Source organism: Crinia signifera, chromosome 6, assembly GCF_055691185.1.
Source record: "Crinia signifera chromosome 6, ASM5569118v1, whole genome shotgun sequence".
NCBI classification, from domain to species: domain Eukaryota; kingdom Metazoa; phylum Chordata; class Amphibia; order Anura; family Myobatrachidae; genus Crinia; species Crinia signifera.
Window position 1 is genome coordinate 255,405,049 of NC_139222.1, and position 21,777 is coordinate 255,426,825.

General features: G+C 40.2%; 1 protein-coding gene across 1 annotated transcript in view; it reads right to left on the minus strand.

Annotated features, from left to right (window-relative positions):
- The window catches only part of LOC146009228 (alpha-2-macroglobulin-like), a 193,172-nt gene that overhangs the window by 4,567 nt on the left and 166,828 nt on the right, over window positions 1-21,777 (minus strand). The window contains exons 28-34 of the mRNA XM_083149390.1: window positions 12,404-12,566; window positions 11,791-11,972; window positions 8,613-8,828; window positions 5,512-5,636; window positions 3,952-4,042; window positions 2,701-2,769; window positions 676-778 (exon numbers count right to left, since the gene is read on the minus strand). Of these exons, the coding sequence (XP_083005516.1) occupies window positions 676-778; window positions 2,701-2,769; window positions 3,952-4,042; window positions 5,512-5,636; window positions 8,613-8,828; window positions 11,791-11,972; window positions 12,404-12,566 (949 nt within the window). The remainder of the gene's footprint in view (window positions 1-675; window positions 779-2,700; window positions 2,770-3,951; window positions 4,043-5,511; window positions 5,637-8,612; window positions 8,829-11,790; window positions 11,973-12,403; window positions 12,567-21,777) is intronic.

Here is a 21,777-nt window from a genome sequence, read left to right on the forward strand (position 1 = left end):
TGATTGGTTGCCCAGAGCAACATCACATGTGAAGTAGAATACACATCTTAGTAAATTTCCCCCTTTATGAATGTTGACAATAGAATTTCAACAGCCATTTTTTAAAATTACTTTAAAGATGTTAGGGATAGGTTTAGGGTTAGGTTAAAGATAGGATTAGGGTTAAGTTTAGTGTCTGGGCTAAGTTTACAGATAGTGTTAGGTTTAGTTTAGGAGTTATGGGGAATGCTAAGAATAAGATTAGGGTTAGATTTACAGTTCTGACTAGGGTTAGGGATAGGTTTAGGGATAGGATTAGGTTGTAGGGTTAACAGTAGGATTAGGGAGAGGCACCTCTGGAATGGACAGTCCCATGCTTGTCATGTCACCTTTCAAAATTTATAATATAGACCTTATGTCAACATTTTTTCAATGTCAACATTGTGAAGGTAAACATGTGACATGTTGGCCTCACATCCATGTCAAAATTCTGAATGTCCAAAACTGTTGTCACACATCCTCACTTCTATATAATTAATATTACTGCTTATGAATTTTAGCAGAGTAAACCAAAGTAATTAAACATAAAACGGGTTTTAGCACTAACTTCATCAAGATAAACAGGAAAATAATGCAGCCTATTACTAGAACACATACTTATAAGTACATGTATGTTATGTGTGTATTTCTACCTACCTGGAACATAATAGTCATAAACTGCGACATTTGCAGGATGCAGATTTTTCACGTGTGTTTCTTCATTGAGCACAAGAACAAAGTGTTCATCTGTGTGAGTGAGCTGTGGATGAACAGAGCAAGTCACTGAAGGTAATCTAGGAACCAGAAATGGAAAGGCAAATGTCGTAAAATGCCTGGGTGGATCTGCATGACCATTATGTGAGGGGCCATGTCTTTGTATGGACTGTACAGTAGGTTCTTGAGTTTGAGTTCTTGATTCACAAGGGTGCCATTAGGTCAACGTACCCATAGGGGAGCCATGGAATAAGTTCACATATTGATACTTTATAAAGTACACTACTAAAAAAAAAGATATAGAGAGCTTGTATAGTGTTTGTTGTTGGGAGCAGCTTAGGTTTGCTTGCTGACATGGGATGTGGAACCCCAAACCTCAGTCATCAATATCATCTTTATTTATTTGCCAAATATGCTACAGTACTCTCCTGCTTGCTGTTAACTTCATGCAACTTATCTACGAAACTGATAAGATTAAGTGAGGGCTGTATAGGCAGGAGGGCATTTAAGAGCCTGTGAATTTAGTGATTGTCTCAATAACGTTTTGTGACTGGATAGATTACTCATGAAAGCTTAGGGTGATTGATAGATGGGTCAGCCAATTAGGTAGTCAAGGGGTGGTAGCTTGTGCAGGGGTATAATGGAGGAGTGAGATGATGCTGCTTCCTATTTGAGTCTGGAATCCCACCCTACTTTCCCTTGCTCTCTCAATTGCTACCTGGCCTGTTGGCCATCACCTAATTTGGCTTTTCAAAATCTTTAATTAAAATTGTCTAGAAGACGCTCTCGACCAGCGGTCATTTTGAGGTACAGGTGGTCACTGTATGTTATTGCCACCCTTTGACAGGACGACTGGTGAGTCCTGCCTCCGTGAGGGGATGTTGGTCACTTTCTGGAAGGGTTCTCCCCATGCCACAGAAGGAGTGGTGAGATCGTCACAGTGCAGGCTGTACCTTTAAATAGATGTGGGCGTTTCATTGCCCAGATTATGAGTTGGGGCATTGTAGTCACCACCATTATTAGCACCTTTTGGGCGGGATTCTCTAAACTAAAAATGCGGTAAAAACCCCGTTATCAGGGTTTTTACCGCATTTTGGGATGCTGTAAGCATCCCCCGCCGGGTTACCGCGGCGGTGGGCATCGCCAGAAAAATCTGGCGATGCCCCATAGAAGCCAATGGGCTTCTATCGCAACCCTCCGCCGCCCCGCGCCGACCCCCCGCCGCCCCGCATCGCCCCCTCACCTGTGTCCGGGCAGCACAGCGCAGTGCTGCCCGGACCTGTGACCTCCTCCCTGCACTGATCCTCTTCCAGGTGCAGGGAGGAGGAGAGCCCGGCGCAGCAGCAGCAGCGCCGGGTGTGGGAGGGAGGGAAGAGCCGCCGGGACCTGCTGGGACCCGCCGACTCTCACCGCAAAGGACAGCTCTTAACGCAAGAGCTGTCCTTTGCCTTAATTATCGCATATGTTACAACATATGCGATAATTAAGTATGCGATGGGCGGCGAAGGGGGGCGGAGATTCTTATACCATTTAATAAATATCTTTGACCTTTTAACTTATGCAGCTGTTGTCCGTGTTGTTATTTTTAGTATAAGATGTGTCGTCCATGTGATTAATTTCTAGGGGTAATATAGAGTTAAGGTTAAATGTCAATCATTATAATTCAATAGGCGCCTTAGAAGGTAGATAGTTTCCATATATATGCATGCATATAGATCTGATCCTTTTCTAGACTTCATACATCGTAATTGTCTGTTATCTACCCCAACATATCCCAATGTAGCATGTTTCATGAATAAGGCAAGTTTATGTTTTTTTTTGTAACAAATGGACACATTTTTACTTCAATTCATAGAATCATTACAATACCTATATTTTATGGATTTGTAGCTGATTTATTTCCATGGAAACAGATTTGTAGATGTGCAAATACAGCCATTAATTTAAATAGACTGATACATTCCTTACCTTGTCTAAGTAAATGGTGACATTACTTTCTGACACCTCTGTTCTTTTTACTAAAGGATTTTTCTCCAACTGCAGGAAGTAAAACAATAACATGGATATTCCAAATGCTTGCAGCTTGATTGAGCTATATACTGTATATGTATATACTGTACATGTATCTATGTAAGTATATATATATATATATATATATATATATACAGTATGTGTGTGTGTGTGTGTATATAGAAATATATATATATAGATATCCAAGAAAACGGTCACACTCCAATCCAACAACAGGGCAAATTACTGGGGTGTCACCCTTGATAAACCAATTCCTTCAACAGAAGAGGAGATCCAAGTATATACATTTTTGAAGAGGCACTCACCAGGGCTTATATCAAAGCAGTATTTTATTCCAGCATTTAAATGTTATTACAACGTTTTGGTCCTATCCAGGACCTTCTTCAGGTAATTGCATCACACAACCAGACACAGGACCAGGCTGCTGATTCCACTGGTCCTGTCCTGGATAGGACCGAAACGTTGTAATACCATTTAAATGTTGGAATAAAATACTGCTTTGATACAAGCCCTGGTGAGTGCCTCTTCAAAAATTTATATATGTAGATATGGATATATATGTGTGTATATATATATATATATATATATATATATATATATATATATATATATACACACCACAATACCTTGCAGGGTACTTTGTAGAAATAAGAGGCGGCACTCATCAGGCTTCAATTCCACTGGACATAATATTGTGCAAAAAGTTTTTTCAGCATAATTTACAGATAAGCGTGGCAACGTTTCAAGGCCATTTATGGTCTTTTCTCCAGGTCCCTGTGTATTGAGATTACATAGTGCAATACATCACTACTGCAGGATCCCTCCCTGACAATGGCCAAATTCACATTTATGGTCTGATAATCACATATGGTCTTTAGTGTGGGCATCTCCAAACCTATATATAAATTGATCACACTAAGTATTATTTTATTTTTGTGCATTGCAGGCATACTTTAGGCTTTCTTTCCATGATTGTGTACTTTCAATATTCAAATTATAAACATTGTGTATAAAGTACAATAATTCAAAAATATGCCCATGATAGACCGGTTTCCTTCATTTTCCAATGCTGTCAGATTTGCTTCCAGTTTCATCAAAACACAGAATTCATTCTAACACTGCAGACCTACAGTACATCATTTTCAGAGCAATATACCTGTAATAGTTTATTAAATGCCACTTTTCTACCTTTTTAATACTCTTCTTATCAGGCACAAATCCTGACAGAAACTCCACCACAACCAGTGCCATGTTAGTCTGCTCCCGGTTTCCGGTGTATCTAGAAAAGGATGGAAAAGTAAAATGAGGGAGCTCCAGGTTCCTTAGCAAAATCTATCAAACATGGTCAATATTGGACTATTGTAACCTATTCCACTCTGGTCTTCCATTGTCTCACCTCTTTCCACCTAAATATATTATTAATAATGCTGTTTAACTTATGCTGCCCATACACTTATGTGATGGGATTCGATGCGACATCGAAGTACGATGTCCATTGAATCCGATCACATTTTTGGGTGCAAAAGTCAGCACCCGATGTCGAATGCAATCCTCCGATGGCACATCGGGTGCTGGAAGAGGGCAGGCAGGGGGTGGCGGAGTAGTGTATGCTAGCAGTAGCACTTGTAGGCGGCGGGAGTCAGCGGTGGCAGAAGAGTTGTTTAAAACACTGGGCTGCCCTGTGATTGGCTGAGCTCTCTCAACCAATCACAGGGCAGCCCAGTATTTTAAACAATTCTCCCGCCACCACTGACTCCCGCCACCCGCAAGCACTACTGCTAGCGCCACACTACTCCGCCGCCCCCTGATACGAGACGCAGGTACGCCGTCAGCAGTCCCTAGGGCCCCCGCTCACCAAACCCCACAACGCTGAATGCGTCCCCTCCGCCCCCCACCCTTGGATTGTATTCGAGCAATTGCATGTGGTTAAAAACCTCCTACAATTCGATAGATATTATGTGCAGATAATATCTGTCGATGCGACATTTGATGGCGTGCCCGCGCATTGAATAGTCCCTTAAAAATGCATACAATCATTCGATTTATCAGCCAGAATTGGTAGAAATCGAATGATTATATACAATATCTCACAAGTTTATGGGCAGCATTATTTTAGTAACCTGAGGTATTGTGTCTCCACTCCTGCACCCCCCCATCCCCAAACTTTCTTCACTGACTCAGAATACAGTTACAAAGTAGTTGGTCGTGAACCACCTCTCCTATCTCAACATCTAAGCAGTAGCCCCAGCTATCCCAGAAGCTTCAAACCAATATGAGTAATGGTAGGGAGAAAAGTGGACTGGTGCTATATCGTCTAACATATGTACATTGAATGTTGCCAAAATGAATTACCCAAACCAATGGGAGAAGATGTAATAGTACATAAATGTATTCAATTTGTTAAAAATATATAAAACATTAAAATATATATATGCTATGAGAATAGTCATTCAATATCTCATCATAAACGGGTGAAATGGTGGACTAATGCCATCAAAGCAGAAAGGTCCTGGGCTAAGTAGCTCAGCACAACCACAGTGGCTATAAGCATCCAGTAAATAATGAAGAAAATATCATTTCTGGCCACCGTAGTCTGAAGACAATAGCTCACATTCGATAACATATTGTCTTGTTTTATATTCTAGAAATTGTCTTAGTAATTTTTATTTCTACAGTGACTGTCCTATACAGTATACTAAAGTAAAAGCAGATATGACAATGGATTAGGCTTTACAGTGTTATTCTTACCTGACATCCACATGGAGTTCAAACTCTTTTTGTCCTTCATGGGTGCAGACGGCTGGTTGGGTGGTGACATTGACGGAAAAGTGGTCATCGGAATGGTCAGGAATACTGTTATAATGCAGATGTGACTGCAGGCAAATAAATATTGTATCAACAACAATCAGGCTACTAAACCATTTTACATCCAGTTATGGACAAATCATATATTTTTTAGTTCATTTTGAAAATAAAACATTTTTTACAACCAATTTTGCTATTTTTTTGTAACCCAAAAGCACACAAAATCCCTATTAACATATATAACAGTAAATAAAACATTTTAGAAACGATCATTCATATTGCACACAATATTATGAAAGTAATCTAAATAATATATTTAGAAATGCAATTGTATAATTATTCTTTATTAAGGATAAAAACATTCAATTTAAGAACACCTTTAAAAAAATAAAAAATATGTAATTAAGGCAATTATACAGTATAATCAATATGTTTTACAATGTAAATGACAAAATACAGTATGCATATCAATTATTTTCCTAAAATTGTGAAAGACTGAATAAGGAAGAATATTGAAAAAAGAGTTAGCCACAGAAATGGATTCCTGGTCAATTAGACACAGAACAGTCTTTAACAGAGTAGGGTGCAAAACTACTTTTTTTTATTTCTTGCAGGGAACTTAAATATTTTATACTATTTACAGTTAATGTAACCAATATCCAATACAACCCCCCTAAATTTATTTGGTTCAACTCCTTGAACTATAAAACATTTCAATCTGTAAAAAAAAAAACCATAACAACAGCAACAGACTATTGATATATAAACTGTTTGAATGCACAGATCTCTGTGAGAGAGGCGCAAAATATTTAAAAATGCCAGCATCGCTCCCATTTGTTATATCAATTCAAATAAAAAATGCTGTGTAAAAAAGATTGTTTCTTATAAAAGGTAATCATTACAGGTCATTATGATGAATAAAAAAATGTTCCTGCCAATTTGCACACCTATTTTGTCAAATTCATTTGGCACTCGAAGGGTTAATACTTTAAAGGGCAAGATTACCCTGTCATGTCTGCACATTACTTATCTATAAAATACATTCCTAGGGAACCTTCTTAAATAATAATGCCCTTTGTATTGTTAATTGAAGGCCTGATTTTGGTTCACTTGCAAAAGAAAATTCTCTCTCTAATAGATATAACCATGTGCACTGCAGGTGGGGCAGATGTAACATGTGCAGAGAGAGTTAGATTTGGTTGAGTTATTTTGTTTCTGTGCAGGGTAATTACTGACTGCTTTATTTTTATATTGCAATATAGATCTCAGTTTGAAGTACAAACCCCACCCAAATCTAACTCTCTCTGCACAGGTTGCATTAGCCACCTACAGTGCACATGATTTTGTCCATTAGCAAGAGAAAATTTGCTTTTGCAAGTAAGCCAGAATCAGGCCCATAGGTTAAGTATTTAAAGTAACAGTATTGCACTGTTTTCCATATAAATACACGCAGAGTAATCCCTATCCGTGCATCCTGTATCTGAATTATTCCAAAAACCGTGTTTTTTTGGAATAATTTGAAAAAAAAAATTGTCTTCCCCCCCCTCCCCCCCTAACCCTTTTTAATACTTACCAAGCCCTCCGGCGTCCATGGCAGGCCTTCAGCATCCTCTCCGGCTTCTCCAGCGGTACCAGGAGTGCTTTGAGCGAGTGCGCACCGGCGCACCTGGGAACTCACGCGAAGCACTCCTGGGACCGCTGGAGACAGTGCTGAAGGCCTGCTGTGGAGTCCAGGGGACAACGTGGACGCCGAGGGACCACCGGGCACCACCAGGGGACAGGTATGTATGCCTAACACACTTTTATTCCAAAAAACGGAAAATTCCCTTATCCGGAATGCTCGTGGTCCAGTGCATTTCGGATAAGGGATACTCAACCTGTATATACAACGGTCCTATCCTAAATTGTTCTCTTACTACAACAACATCAAGCAAATAGATTTGACCTGTTTTATGAATAAATAAAAATTAACTTATTAACTTCATATATTAAGCTTATATATCTTACTGTATTGTCACAGACTTGCTAATACCTGTACTATGGAAATCTCATTAAATTTGTCATGTCCACCAAATACAAAATTTAGGTATTAAAATCACAGAAATTATATTAGTGATAAATACAAGGATTCATTTTCAGTTGGTGGTGCCCTAGAATACTGTGTGTAAAGTCACCCTTATGGTGGTGGTACTCTGGTGCCTCCATCGCTCAATGTGCATCATCCACAGGAACCTAATGGATTCATGTCATACTGCCACAGAAGCGCTATGTGGGTTCTGCCTGCAGTGATCCCTCTGGAAAGTATACAGATGGAGTGTCTCCCAGCCGGCTCATGGAATCACCAGACTCCCTGAGCTGGCGCAGGCTGGTGGAGATGTGCTCCATCTGATGGGAACTCGCAAAAATCTCACACGGTCATGAGTCCCCATCAGATACGGGCAGGGAGCGGATTCCCTGCCCGTATCTGCTTCAGAGAGATGGGCAGGGTTAGTGGGGGCAGCTACCGGGAAGGACGGAAGAGCAGCGGGGGAGCTCTGCCAGAATGGGGCACGCGAGCATCTCATGTGAGCGCGCCCCCTTCAGGCGGCTGGCAAACGGCGATTCTATCGCCATGTGCAGCTCAAATGAGAGCTGCTCAATCTGTACCAAGAAATTATCAATGCCACTAATTTTAATACCAAATAAGAACCTTATTGAGAACAAGTTGTAAGAATTCCATACACGGTGCGTTACATTGTATGCGTTTTGGACTACATCACATCGCATGCGATTTGCATGCAATGCACTGCGATCCAAAGCTAGTTCAAAAAGCATGTGTAGTACATACTGTACTTTTTGAACTGTGCGATGGGATGTGCGTGGAGCACACATCGCATAGCACCTGCAAGACGCACCGAGTATGGGCACCTTTAAGAAAGTTGTAAAATATACATCATTCTGAAGCTTTTTCTTTGTCGCATCCTTGCTAGAGCGCGATGTGTGCATTTATAGATAGCTATGACCAATACAGTTTTCATTGCTCTGACTAGACATCTTCTACTTACTTGTAAATAGACACAGCCTTTTCCAGTGGCAGTTACTGTATATTCCCCAGGGAATTCCGGCAGGTCTACTGTCTGCAGAAGACCACTATGATCTTTGTCCACATGAATTTCTTTGTGGAACCCTGACTTTGACTCAATAGTCACTGTTGCATCTCCCTTCTTGTGCTCTGTGGCTAGGGCATATTTAGCCAGAGCTTGAATAGACATTGTAGAGCCCTACAAAACAAAATTCATCATTTCTATTTAAAAATGAAAATCATAGATATATGAAATTAATGAAGTGTTTGTGAATTTAATATTTGATAATTATTTTGCCCATAATAGGAGATTTTTTTACCATGAGCACATTGTTAACATACTCTCTAAATTTGGATAATGATTTTGGTACTTGTTTCCTAGCACGGCGCCACCGATTTTGATGGGGTCGGAAAAATCGGGTCGGTCGCATCGTATGCGACCAAATCGCATGCGATGCGACCGACGCGACCGTCCCGATTTTTACATTGGATCCAATGTGAAATGGTCCCTGGGACCCGATTTTACATTGGATTTAATGTAAAATTGTCCCCAGACCCCAATTTGACCCCCCCTGATGGGTGAAATGCCCCCCATTGTGAACGCCACCCCACGATTGACGCCAACCCGAAGCGTGGCGAGCGTAGCGGTACACGTCCTCCGACCTTTTCATACCCCCACTATCCACGTCGGCGTGGAGTTGAGAATAGATTAGTGTGGCGAGCGCAGCGCGCCACCGAGCCCAAAGCGTGGCGAGCGCAGCGAGCCCCCTGAGGGGACGCGCATAACTTCACAGGTATACGCGTCCCCTCGCCACGCTTCGGGCTCGGTGGCTCGCTGCGCTCGCCACACTAACATATTTTAGAAGGAAATCAAAGGAAATCAGGTCCATCGCATTGGTCTAGTACCTTAACTTAAGGTACACGACCTGTTACGACGGGTGCCGTGCTAGGAAACAAGTACCATGATTTTGGTTAATTTTACAATTTTAAGTATGTTTCCTACAGTATTCAAACTTTTGTATGCAGATATAAAGATATTTTTATAGATATTTGGTACTTTTAGTGCCGTGCGATGCGATTTTTTAATGTAATTTATTCACTGCTCTACAATAATATGATTGTATGACATACCAAGAGGTTTTAGGCACCCCCCCCCCCCACTATACACACCACCCCGAAGTGTGGCGAGCACAGCGAGCCCCGCCAGGGGCGGCGGAATGCGTCCTCTGATGTTTTCATACCACCACTATCCACGTCGGCGTGGAATTGATTTTATATAGTGTGGCGAGCGCAGCGAGCCACCGAGCCTGAAGTGTGGCGAGTGTAGTGAGCCCCACGAGCGGATACGTAATACATGTAAAGTAATCCGCGTCCCCTCGCTGCGCTCGCCACATTATATAAAATCAACTCCACGCCGACGTGGATAGTGGGGGTATGAAAATGTCGGAGGATGCGTTCCGACGCTGCTCGCCACACTTCGGGGTTGCGTGGATAGTGGGGGGGGGGGGGGGGGTGCGTAAAACAAAATTGTATGTCATACAATGATATCATTCTATAGCTAATGTAATGGCATCACACACCCTATAAAATCGTATGCGATTTTGCGGGAGATGCGATGCGATCCCCTGGGGCATACAGAGCAGTGAATAAATTACATTAAAAAATCACATCGCACGTCACGAAAATGGCCCATGCGATGCGATTAAATGCGATTTCACTACGTTAGCGTACATAGAAAATCTGGGCGCAGTGCTAGGAAACAAGTACCGTATATTTTAATACTAATGTACTTTTTTCCAGTTTTTGCGTAACATATACAATACAATAACAGACTCTAGGCACCATAAATAAGCCTATAAGGTTGATTTGACATTAATTGATTTTTTTTTATTGTAATATATTTTATTACAATTCATCTGAAATGCTAAGCACAGTCCCATACATCTATAATGTTATTGATACGATTCACCAATCCCCCCATTCCTGAGTTCAGGGTATTTTCAACAAGTTGCATTTTCCTGATTTGACCACCATAATTTAAAATTATTGTGATTGTCATGTCTGGGAATTATAATGTAGAAAGTCCTCGTGTCCCCAATGGATCATTGATCAATGGCCACTGATAGGCTTTTGTGATCACTGAATTATTCCAGGGAAGAGACTGTCTGATGTATAGGACCTTTACTTTATTGTGAAAGTTACTGTATAGTAATGCAAATTTTGATCATGATCATGTATTTAAAAAGACTAATTCGAAAAGTTGGTCACCTACAGTATAATCTATATGTCATACTGTAGAAAACAACCAGTTGTAGCATGAGTAACTAAGGCACCAATGCATCTCCATCCACAGCTGAAGATGCGGATGTGCTGTGTTGACATTGGCCCAATACTCAGTATGCATGGTCGTATCAATTATCACATGTAGGGACAGAGCTTGCAAGAGCTCTATCCCTGCGAATGCTCTCTGCAGCACTATTGGTGATTACCCACAGTATTGGATGCCCATGTACCACTGCTGACACCCCCCTACTGTTATGATAACCCCCCTACCCATGCCATGGCCGCCCACATCCATACTCACTAGAGCACCTGTAGAGTTCCCGGTTGCAGTGACATCTGCTGCAGTATAGTGGGCTGCTGTCCGTTGAACACACATATCTGATCAGATTGACCCAGTTCCTGCACACCTTTCTCTCCCTTAGAGCAGAGAAAGCTGTACAGCGACAGGGACATCACAGTGAGACCTGTGATTATTATCACAGGGCTCAATGCAGAATAAAAAAAAAAAAAAAAAATTATAAATACATTCATCCAGATCACATTTCCCAAGGGAAAATGCGATCTGGTTACTTCAAAAATGTGATTTCAAGGGTTTGGAGCAATTTTCACATAAATTGCTGCAAAAGCCATTTATTGCATTACAGTGGTATTAAAATAATATAAAAGGGTGTAAAAAATATTTACCAACACCATTAGCTATTCTATTTCTTCAGGCTGTTTGTAGAGCATGTGCTCAGTACTCTGAATTTTCACAATTTAACAAAAGTCATAGAGGAAGAACAAAAAGTTAATTTTGAACCTGGAGACTTATATATGTTTTCCACCACCAGCGTAAGATAGATATTAGCATTTTTTTTTTGGTATCTAAGATGTATAACCTGAGATGAGCGGAATCCTCCCCATGGTCTTTGCTGTGTTATAAGCCAACGGACGATGTCTACACTCTCTGTAACATCTTTCTCATCAGGTGTCTTCTCAGAAAGCAGAGCCAGAACTACATAGGCCGATGTCTCAATGTCTCCGTGTCTGAATGAGTTTGTTTCCCAATGCTTATATCCCTCTATATGGAGATTTGCAAAGAAAATAAGAATAATGGGAGAAATCAATGCTCATTTTACTAAACACTAATGTATAATAATGGAAAATATATATTTTTTTTAACATTAAAGATTGTCAAGTTTAGAATTGCTGGATTAAAATATGTTTACAGGAAACCTAAATGGACTTGATACAGGCATCACAGGGAGTAGCATAGTTATAAGGGGTGTGGCTTCTTAGGGTCCCCTTTATTTTTGATACTCTGGGGGCATGTCCAGCATCACCGGAGATGGTGCTGTCTGTAATGCAAGCTTATTATCTGTGACAGGAGCCAAGTGCGGCAGAAGGCTATCACACTGCAGCAGCCCCTTTTGACCTTGCCTTTGTCCAAAACGGAGTCAGAGCCAATTAAAAATAATTTCTTGACCTGTACATCTTAAATAATCTGCATACCTGTCTTTATGGCAGTCTTGTCCAAATGCTTCAGCGTTTCCTGTTTTAGTTCAGTCTCTCCTGCCAGAGCGAAGGCATAGGCCAGGAGAGCCTGGGTATAGGGGGATGTGACGCTGTGGGCTTCATTCTTCAAACACTTCAATGCTTTCTCCACAACACTTCCCTAAAAAGAGAAAATGTTAATAGCGAAAAAATGCACAAAGGAGTAAGTAAGTGGTTAAAAGGTTTTCCCCAGATACAGCTGAAATGTTTTTATTAGTGCAGTGGTTTCGATCACTAAAGACCCATACACAGTGGTGGATTAGCCACGGGGCGATAGGGGCGGTTGCCCCGGGGCCCCCACACATCTAGGGGCCCCCCCACCCGCCACCCCACTGCTGGTCACGGGTGGCAGGCAGTGCGGTCTCCCCCCTATGTAGTTAAGAACCCCCCATGCGGCCGGTACCTCCTGCCTTGCAGATCCTGACTGTCTTGCGGGTCCCGGCTTTCCCGGCTCCTGCTGCTTACAAAAAAGTGACATTCAGAAAATGGCTGCCCCCATACGAAGGACAGTTTTTGAGGATGCTAGAGGCGGCGGCCTCCTCTAGCATCCTCAAACATTGTCCTTTGTATGGGGGCAGTCATTTTCCGATTGTCACTTTTTTTATAAGCAGCAGGAGCCACAAGACAGCCGGGATCTGCAAGGGGGGGGGGGTGTTTAACCCTATGGGGGGGGGGGTGTTAACCCTACTGGGGGGGGGGGGCCCACAGACCTTTTTGTCCAGGGCCCCCTCACACCCTAATCCGGCCCTGCCCATACATACTAGGATATAGTAAATTATATCACTCAGAAAGGGCTTTCTGAATGCTATCTTTTAATATATCCTCTTGTGGGTGCACTCAATATCCTAACAATGGAAACTCCCATGCATCATTAAAGACAACTGCCATCGGCGGGCCATGCAGGTCAATGATGTCGCAAACTATATGTTTACCGATATCATTTAGTGTGTACATTCAATATTGGCTACCCAAGCCTGATGCAGATATTATTAAATATATCAGTGGTAGCCAGGGTCGCTTAGTGTGTATGGGGCTTAATACGATGTCTCATGTTTTTATATACAGTAGTAAAGTCTGAATAATATATTATACAGGATTACTGTCCTGCTGTTCTCCATGCATCTGTTCACCATATTTTTTAGCCATTTGTCACGTTCACCAGAACATTGTGGTTGGTTGGTACAAAACCGGTCAGGTGTATGGCCAAGTCATGTTACAGGCTCTGCTAGAAGCTAATCAGCTGCTATAAACAACTGTTCACTTTACTCTCTCCGAGATTTGGTAAATTCCCTTCTTTGGGCCTAATTCAAGATTGATCGGATGAGGCGGAATTCATCCCAGGTGGTGGTGGTGGTGGTGGGGGGGGGCATGCATGTATTTGCACATGTGCAATGCCTTCCACGAGTATAACACTCGCCAAGGCATTCACACGGGTATGGGAGGAAGTTGGGTGGGCAGGGAGCAGCATCAGGGGAAATGCCCCGCATTTTTGGGCACCCCTAGGGTTTATACAAATACTGGGTGCAATTATCACACTATGATATCCTACCTCCCAACTTTGAGGAGAGAGTAGGAGGGACGCCGGCGTGTGGCTGAAAATGTTAGGGTGTGGCCTAACAGGAAGGTTGTGGCCTTTATTCGCAAGGCCACGCCCCTGGTTTCACCGCATGCACACAGCGTCTATTTATGGGTGACGGGGGTACTCCCAACTGCCCCCCGCTGTGGAACACTGCCGTCCCTGGCCGAGACACGGGAACATCCACAAAAATGGGACAGTTGGGAGATTTGTGGTATTACAAATGCAACAGTAGTATTGTCAGAATCCGACGCGGTGCCAGGCCCGGCACCGGCTACTCACCCCTCCACGTTCACCGGTCCTGGCGCCGTGATAGTGCAGGGCTGGCTGGATGCGGGCGGCGGGTGGTCCGGAGGCTCCCCAGTCTGTCGGCGGGTCCGGCAGCGGCACAGACGCCGGCTCCCGGGGCTGGGCGCCGCCATGTTTGCCGGGTCACGTGACCGGCATTCAGTACATGTAATTGATATCTTTCTCCCCACTAGGGGGCCGGACCTTGCTGGGGCTGAGGTATAAGTTCCAGGAGGCTCTTAGCCTCAGTGCTGGAACAACTCGTCAGCTGTCAGCATCTCTCTGCAGCTCCACTGGTTGTGTGTGGTTCTGCTGATCCTGCTCTCCTGTCAGATCCAGCTCTCCTATCCCAGCTCTGATCCTGTTCCTGCTCCTCTGTGTTAGTCTGTTCCTTCCTGTCATCCTGATACTTCAGTCCCATCGTCATCTCCAGTAGCCGTGTCGGCGGTCTTCTGTTACAAGCCTCGCCTTTTTGGACAAGTTGTCAGTTTACTTTAAACCAAGTTTGGTCCTTTCAGTTCTCGTTTATTCTTTAAGCCAAGTGAGCCGTTTTCAGTTACAGTTGCCACTCCGGTCAAGTCGTCAGTTCCTCCGTCAGCATTCTCCGGTTTACGTCATCCACTTCTCAGTTATTGCCTCAATCATCCCGGTACTCCCTAATACCCCTTTTACACCAAAAACCCTGGTCTGACCCTGGTCTTTGAACGCTGGAGTTTCAAGGGTCTGACCCTGCTTTATACTGCATTTACACAGCACTTCGACCTGGGTCTGCACCATTTACACTGAACCTGGGTCAGCCCTGCCTTTCCTTGTTGATATATATATATATATATATATATATATATATATATATATAAATATAGATATAGATATCTATAGATATATATAGATATCTATAGATATATAGATATATATATCTATAGATATATATATATATATATATATAGAAAGGGGGGGTTTCTATTGGAGAGCGCTGATTAGTGTACCACCTAGTTACTTCAATGCAACATACAATACTGATACAATTTTTGTAATGACAGTTGATCTTTGTCCCTTTTCCGAATAAGACGTGCCAATCTGTTCAAGGTATAAAAAAATTCTTTATTGAAACCCAACGCGTTTCGTCAGAACGACTTCATCAGGGGTAAAAACTATAGGTGGTACAGAAAGAAAAAAGGGATGTACTAATCAGTTATGAATTTCATCATCTTGTTTATCCAAATGGCAGATACAACTTTTAATTTGAGATACATACCAATAAGATTCTCAAGTATGTGGTTTGGTCAACTTTTAGTACTCGTACAAGATAAAATCTAAAATCATTAAAATAACCATAAATTACAATTTTGGACAAAAGCAACACGAAGAGCAAGCAAGAGGGTGAAAAAAAGGAAAAAGAGAGGCTGGCGTTCAGTCCAGACTACATACCCATATATGGGGTTTGGGCCGATATACAAGCTTAGTAACAAGATGTAGGTGTGGATCCACGGATAATATAGGAGGTTAAGGTCTGCAAGTAATTAGATTTAATTAAATTTAATTAATCTAAGGCCCATATTATTAATATTCAAATGAGTTATTTTTATTAAAACCTACCCCTGTTAGGAAGGTTCAGGGGGAAGATTCCGTAAAGTTTAGATGATATCTGGTCTGTGGATGCTGGAGGTACTGGTTGTGATCTTGGGTAACCATATATAAATTAGTCAATTAGGAATAACATTTGTAATTGGGATGGGATAGATCATCTTATACAATTTTTACCCACCAGTAGTGTTTGACTCCGTTATGTAAACGCAGGATCTATTTAGTAGATAATTTTTGTTTTGAAGATGATTCTGAATAACAAAATATGGTATCAATTAGTCAATATGGTATCAATTAGTCAATGGGTCAGTTTTTTAACCAATTGTGTCAGACATACCGATTATAAGGTGCATTAACGTGCAGAATTCTTGTGGTCCAGTATGAATGAATATGGTCCTTTAATTGTAGGATCACTCCATTTCTATATAACAATTATGACAATTACCACAATGAATAATTTCAAATGAAGAGGGGGGGGGGGGGGCGCGGATAAAATGATTACGTACCAATATGTGTGATGGAAAAAGGCTCCACCAGCCTTACATAGATGAGATATAACGATTGTCAGGAAATGTAAAAACTCAATCTAAAAATAAAAATAAATGAATTTTTTCATTTTTTAACTTGGCAAGGGAATATAGGCCACTATTCAAGGTAGAAGGGGTAGATATAAACATACCGTGTTAACGTAGGATAATTAATTCCCACCAGACAGAGGGAGCACTTGTTTCCTCAAGAAATTCTCCTAAAAAAATGGATATGTTGGTGATTCACCTTAAACCATTTTTTAGGGGAGAGGGATGATATACTTTTTAATAATAAATTTTCCAATACATTTGCTTGCACTTTTACATCCTTTGAGATTTTTTCATATAAATAACATTTGGGAAAAAAAGGGCAATCTAATTAAAGTTACCATTTTCTTTACATAAGTCAAATTTAAACTATGCATTTATTTGTGCTTTTACATTATTTAAAATGTGCATATAAGTTCATAGACAATATATTACAATCTGTTACAAGATGTTACTCAAACAAAGTAACTACAAGGATTACAAAGATACAGACTCACCACAATGTAGCACTTTTCAAGAGCTCCTTCACTGGCTGGTAGTGATTGCCTAGTGAATACTGAAGCCTATATATAGGGAAAAGCACCCAGGTTTACTTCCGGTATTAATAATTATCAATTTGAGGCTAATGGTCTATTTAAACAGTACCTATGTTATAGGGCTAGTAGATCAGTTCTAATTCACTATGCCCCATCGGTGAAAATAAATATTCTATAAGCATTTGTGCCAATATCGCTATCTCTAAAGTGGTGGAACGCACGCCAGCTCATGTGCGTTCCACCTGTCCACTTCCTGTCTGGGCGGATGTTTGTTGGGGCGCAGCTCAGATTGCTGTCCTCATTTTTTACATTTTAACTATTAGCTGTAATAGCGCGATCCTCGCAGTGAGTGCGCTTGGATCGCTATCATAGAATATATCTATGGTACTAATGGTGTGTAATAATTAACTTATATGTGTCAGTAGTGTAGGTTTACTATGTGTGCATCGTTAAATCCTTCCCCGTTTCTCTCTAGTATATAGTTCCCTATAGCCAAACTGAGTGAATTTTTAATGTGTGTGTTTAATTGTTTCCCCGCTATTCCCTGCTTAATGGTTCCTAGTGCAAATACTATAACAGCGTTCACTATTTATACTATTCAATTAAATAACGTGCAATATGTTCAAATAGAAGACCGATTGTAGCAGGCATTGATTCTGTCTCTTCCAACCTTTCACACTTCATAGACTTGAAGATACAACCGTACGTCTTGAAGAATCAATCACATCTAAAAGATTCCACCAGCGTTTTATCAAAACTTAAAGATAAGGTTTGGACAGATAATATGTTTTGGTTAACAATCGATGTTGAATCACTTTATCCTTCAATACCGCATACAAGTGGGGTGGAAGCCATCAGAAAGATCCTAACAGAAGATACAACGGTCACATCAAAAATGAGCAAGTTCATTTTAGACAGTATCCGCTATATCCTTACCCATAACTATTTTGAATTTGGAGGGAAGTTCTATCGCCAAACCCATGGAACCGCTATGGGTACAAAATTTGTACCATCTTATGCCAATCTGGTGATGGCCGTGTGGGAGGAGCAGCTTATCTACCAGTCCGAATTTTATCCAAAAATAGGATTCTATCAACGTTACATAGACGACCTACTACTGATCTGGCAGGGTGACCCATCAGAAATTGACAGCTTTATGGCTCACTTACATAACAACCTGTTTGGCTTCAAATTCACATTTAAGATGAATAAAGAAACCATGGACTTCCTCGACCTGGTACTAATGGGCATACCAGGACAAAAGATCACGACTAAGACCTATTTCAAGGAGGTCGATGCGAATAGCTTTATTCCACAAACAAGCTGCCATTTACAAAGATGGAAGGAAGATGTCCCATACACCCAATTCCTTCGATTGAGAAAAAACTGCAGCAGCGACGCTGACTATTGGAGCCAGTCTGAAACCCTTGAAAAAAGATTCATCGAAAGAGGATATAACCCTCTGAAACTAAAAGAAGCACAATGTAAAGCTTATAATCGGAAGAGAGAAGATCTGATAAGCAATACACGAGGCATGAAAAACCTCTCAGATAACAAAGTTAGACCATTTGTTACACAGTTTAATAGAGAGAACATCCAAGTCAAAAAAGTGTTGGAAAGACATTGGGATATCCTATTAAAGGACCCAATATTGGGACCCACCCTCCCTAAAAAACCGCTTGTGACATTTCGAAGAGCTACCAACTTGAAAAGTATTTTGGCTCCGAGCAAACTCAGAGACATAGCTCCAAAACCCCCGGAGAATCAGATCTTTCTAAGCACACTCAATCGCTGCATACCTTGCAACAAATGCATTTGTTGCAGATACATGGACAAAAAGTCGTTCAGCCACAAAACAAGTATACATAAAAACTACAAATTGAATGCCAGTTGTACATGCCTAACCACATATGTAGTCTACAAAATCGTCTGTGGATGTGGCTTGGTATATATAGGAAAAACCAAAAGACCATTAAAAATTCGCATACAAGAACATATGCGGAATATTAAAAATAAATTCATGCTGCATAGTCTCTCAAGACATTTCCTTGAAAAGCACAATTCTAAAATAGAAAAAGACAATTTCAGTTTCACAATAATTGAGCATATTAAAATAGATCCAAGAGGTGGAGACCGAGAACTGAAGTTGGCCAAACAGGAAAGTTATTGGATCTATGTGTTAGACTCGTTGATCCCAAAAGGATTTAACGAGAACATAGACATAGTCTCATTTTTGTAAGATACTGTGATACCATCTTCTAACTAACCAGGTTCCTAAAAAACTTGTCCCACAATGTTAAAACATGTAAAAACAAGTAAAATTAAAGTATGCCCCCATATGGAAGGGTTTTTTAGCCCCCCCCTCCCTTCCCTACGTCATTATTATTATTATTATTATTATTTTCGTCTCTTTTTGTATTCTCCAAAATGTTGATATATTGAATATTAATGAAGAACATACCCTAAGACATCTGTATAGTGTGTAATATTTTTGTATATTATAACATTGTACAGGGGTGATACTACTTTGAATTGTACATTCCAAAGATATGGCTCAACTGGTGTATCCACAAGTAATTCCTATTTAAGGAAACCCACGGGAATATTAAAATATTAAAATAAAAAATAAAAAATTAAAAATTAAAATAACATCATATGATCACCTATTCACATCAGAGTACCCTTTATTAGGGGACCATCGAATATAACATAAATAGTATCCACATATAGTCACTCAATAGAATCAATGAAAAATTAATACATTTAGAATTAATAAAGAAAATTAACACATTTTGACACAATCTAGTTTAGTACATAGAATAGTCACTCTCCCCTTAAGCTGGGAATTGCGGGGAAGTAATTAATTAACACAACTCCAATAATTCCACTATGATTGATATAATACTTAATATAATATAAATAAATATAGAAATCATTTAGTGTTATTATAATACTTAATATAAATATAGAAACTATTTTGAACATATTGCACGTTATTTAATTGAATAGTATAAATAGTGAACGCTGTTATAGTATTTGCACTAGGAACCATTAAGCAGGGAATAGCGGGGAAACAATTAAACACACACATTAAAAATTCACTCAGTTTGACTATAGGGAACTATATACTAGAGAGAAACGGGGAAGGATTTAACGATGCACACATAGTAAACCTACACTACTGACACATATAAGTTAATTATTATACACCATTAGTACCATAGATATATTCTATGATAGCGATCCAAGCGCACTCACTGCGAGGATCGCGCTATTACAGCTAATAGTTAAAATGTAAAAAATGAGGACAGCGATCTGAGCTGCGCCCCAACAAACATCCGCCCAGACAGGAAGTGGACAGGTGGAACGCACACGAGCTGGCGTGCGTTCCACCACTTTAGAGATAGCGATATTGGCACAAATGCTTATAGAATATTTATTTTCACCGATGGGGCATAGTGAATTAGAACTGATCTACTAGCCCTATAACATAGGTACTGTTTAAATAGACCATTAGCCTCAAATTGATAATTATTAATACCGGAAGTAAACCTGGGTGCTTTTCCCTATATATAGGCTTCAGTATTCACTAGGCAATCACTACCAGCCAGTGAAGGAGCTCTTGAAAAGTGCTACATTGTGGTGAGTCTGTATCTTTGTAATCCTTGTAGTTACTTTGTTTGAGTAACATCTTGTAACAGATTGTAATATATTGTCTATGAACTTATATGCACATTTTAAATAATGTAAAAGCACAAATAAATGCATAGTTTAAATTTGACTTATGTAAAAAAAAAGGCAACTTTAATTAGATTGCCCTTTTTTTCCCAAATGTTATTTATATGAAAAAATCTCAAAGGATGTAAAAGTGCAAGCAAATGTATTGGAAAATTTATTATTAAAAAGTATATCATCCCTCTCCCCTAAAAAATGGTTTAAGGTGAATCACCAACATATCCATTTTTTTAGGAGAATTTCTTGAGGAAACAAGTGCTCCCTCTGTCTGGTGGGAATTAATTATCCTACGTTAACACGGTATGTTTATATCTACCCCTTCTACCTTGAATAGTGGCCTATATTCCCTTGCCAAGTTAAAAAATGAAAAAATTCATTTATTTTTATTTTTAGATTGAGTTTTTACATTTCCTGACAATCGTTATATCTCATCTATGTAAGGCTGGTGGAGCCTTTTTCCATCACACATATTGGTACCTAATCATTTTATCCGCGCCCCCCCCCCCCCCTCTTCATTTGAAATTATTCATTGTGGTAATTGTCATAATTGTTATATAGAAATGGAGTGATCCTACAATTAAAGGACCATATTCATTCATACTGGACCACAAGAATTCTGCACGTTAATGCACCTTATAATCGGTATGTCTGACACAATTGGTTAAAAAACTGACCCATTGACTAATTGATACCATATTGACTAATTGATACCATATTTTGTTATTCAGAATCATCTTCAAAACAAAAATTATCTACTAAATAGATCCTGCGTTTACATAACGGAGTCAAACACTACTGGTGGGTAAAAATTGTATAAGATGATCTATCCCATCCCAATTACAAATGTTATTCCTAATTGACTAATTTATATATGGTTACCCAAGATCACAACCAGTACCTCCAGCATCCACAGACCAGATATCATCTAAACTTTACGGAATCTTCCCCCTGAACCTTCCTAACAGGGGTAGGTTTTAATAAAAATAACTCATTTGAATATTAATAATATGGGCCTTAGATTAATTAAATTTAATTAAA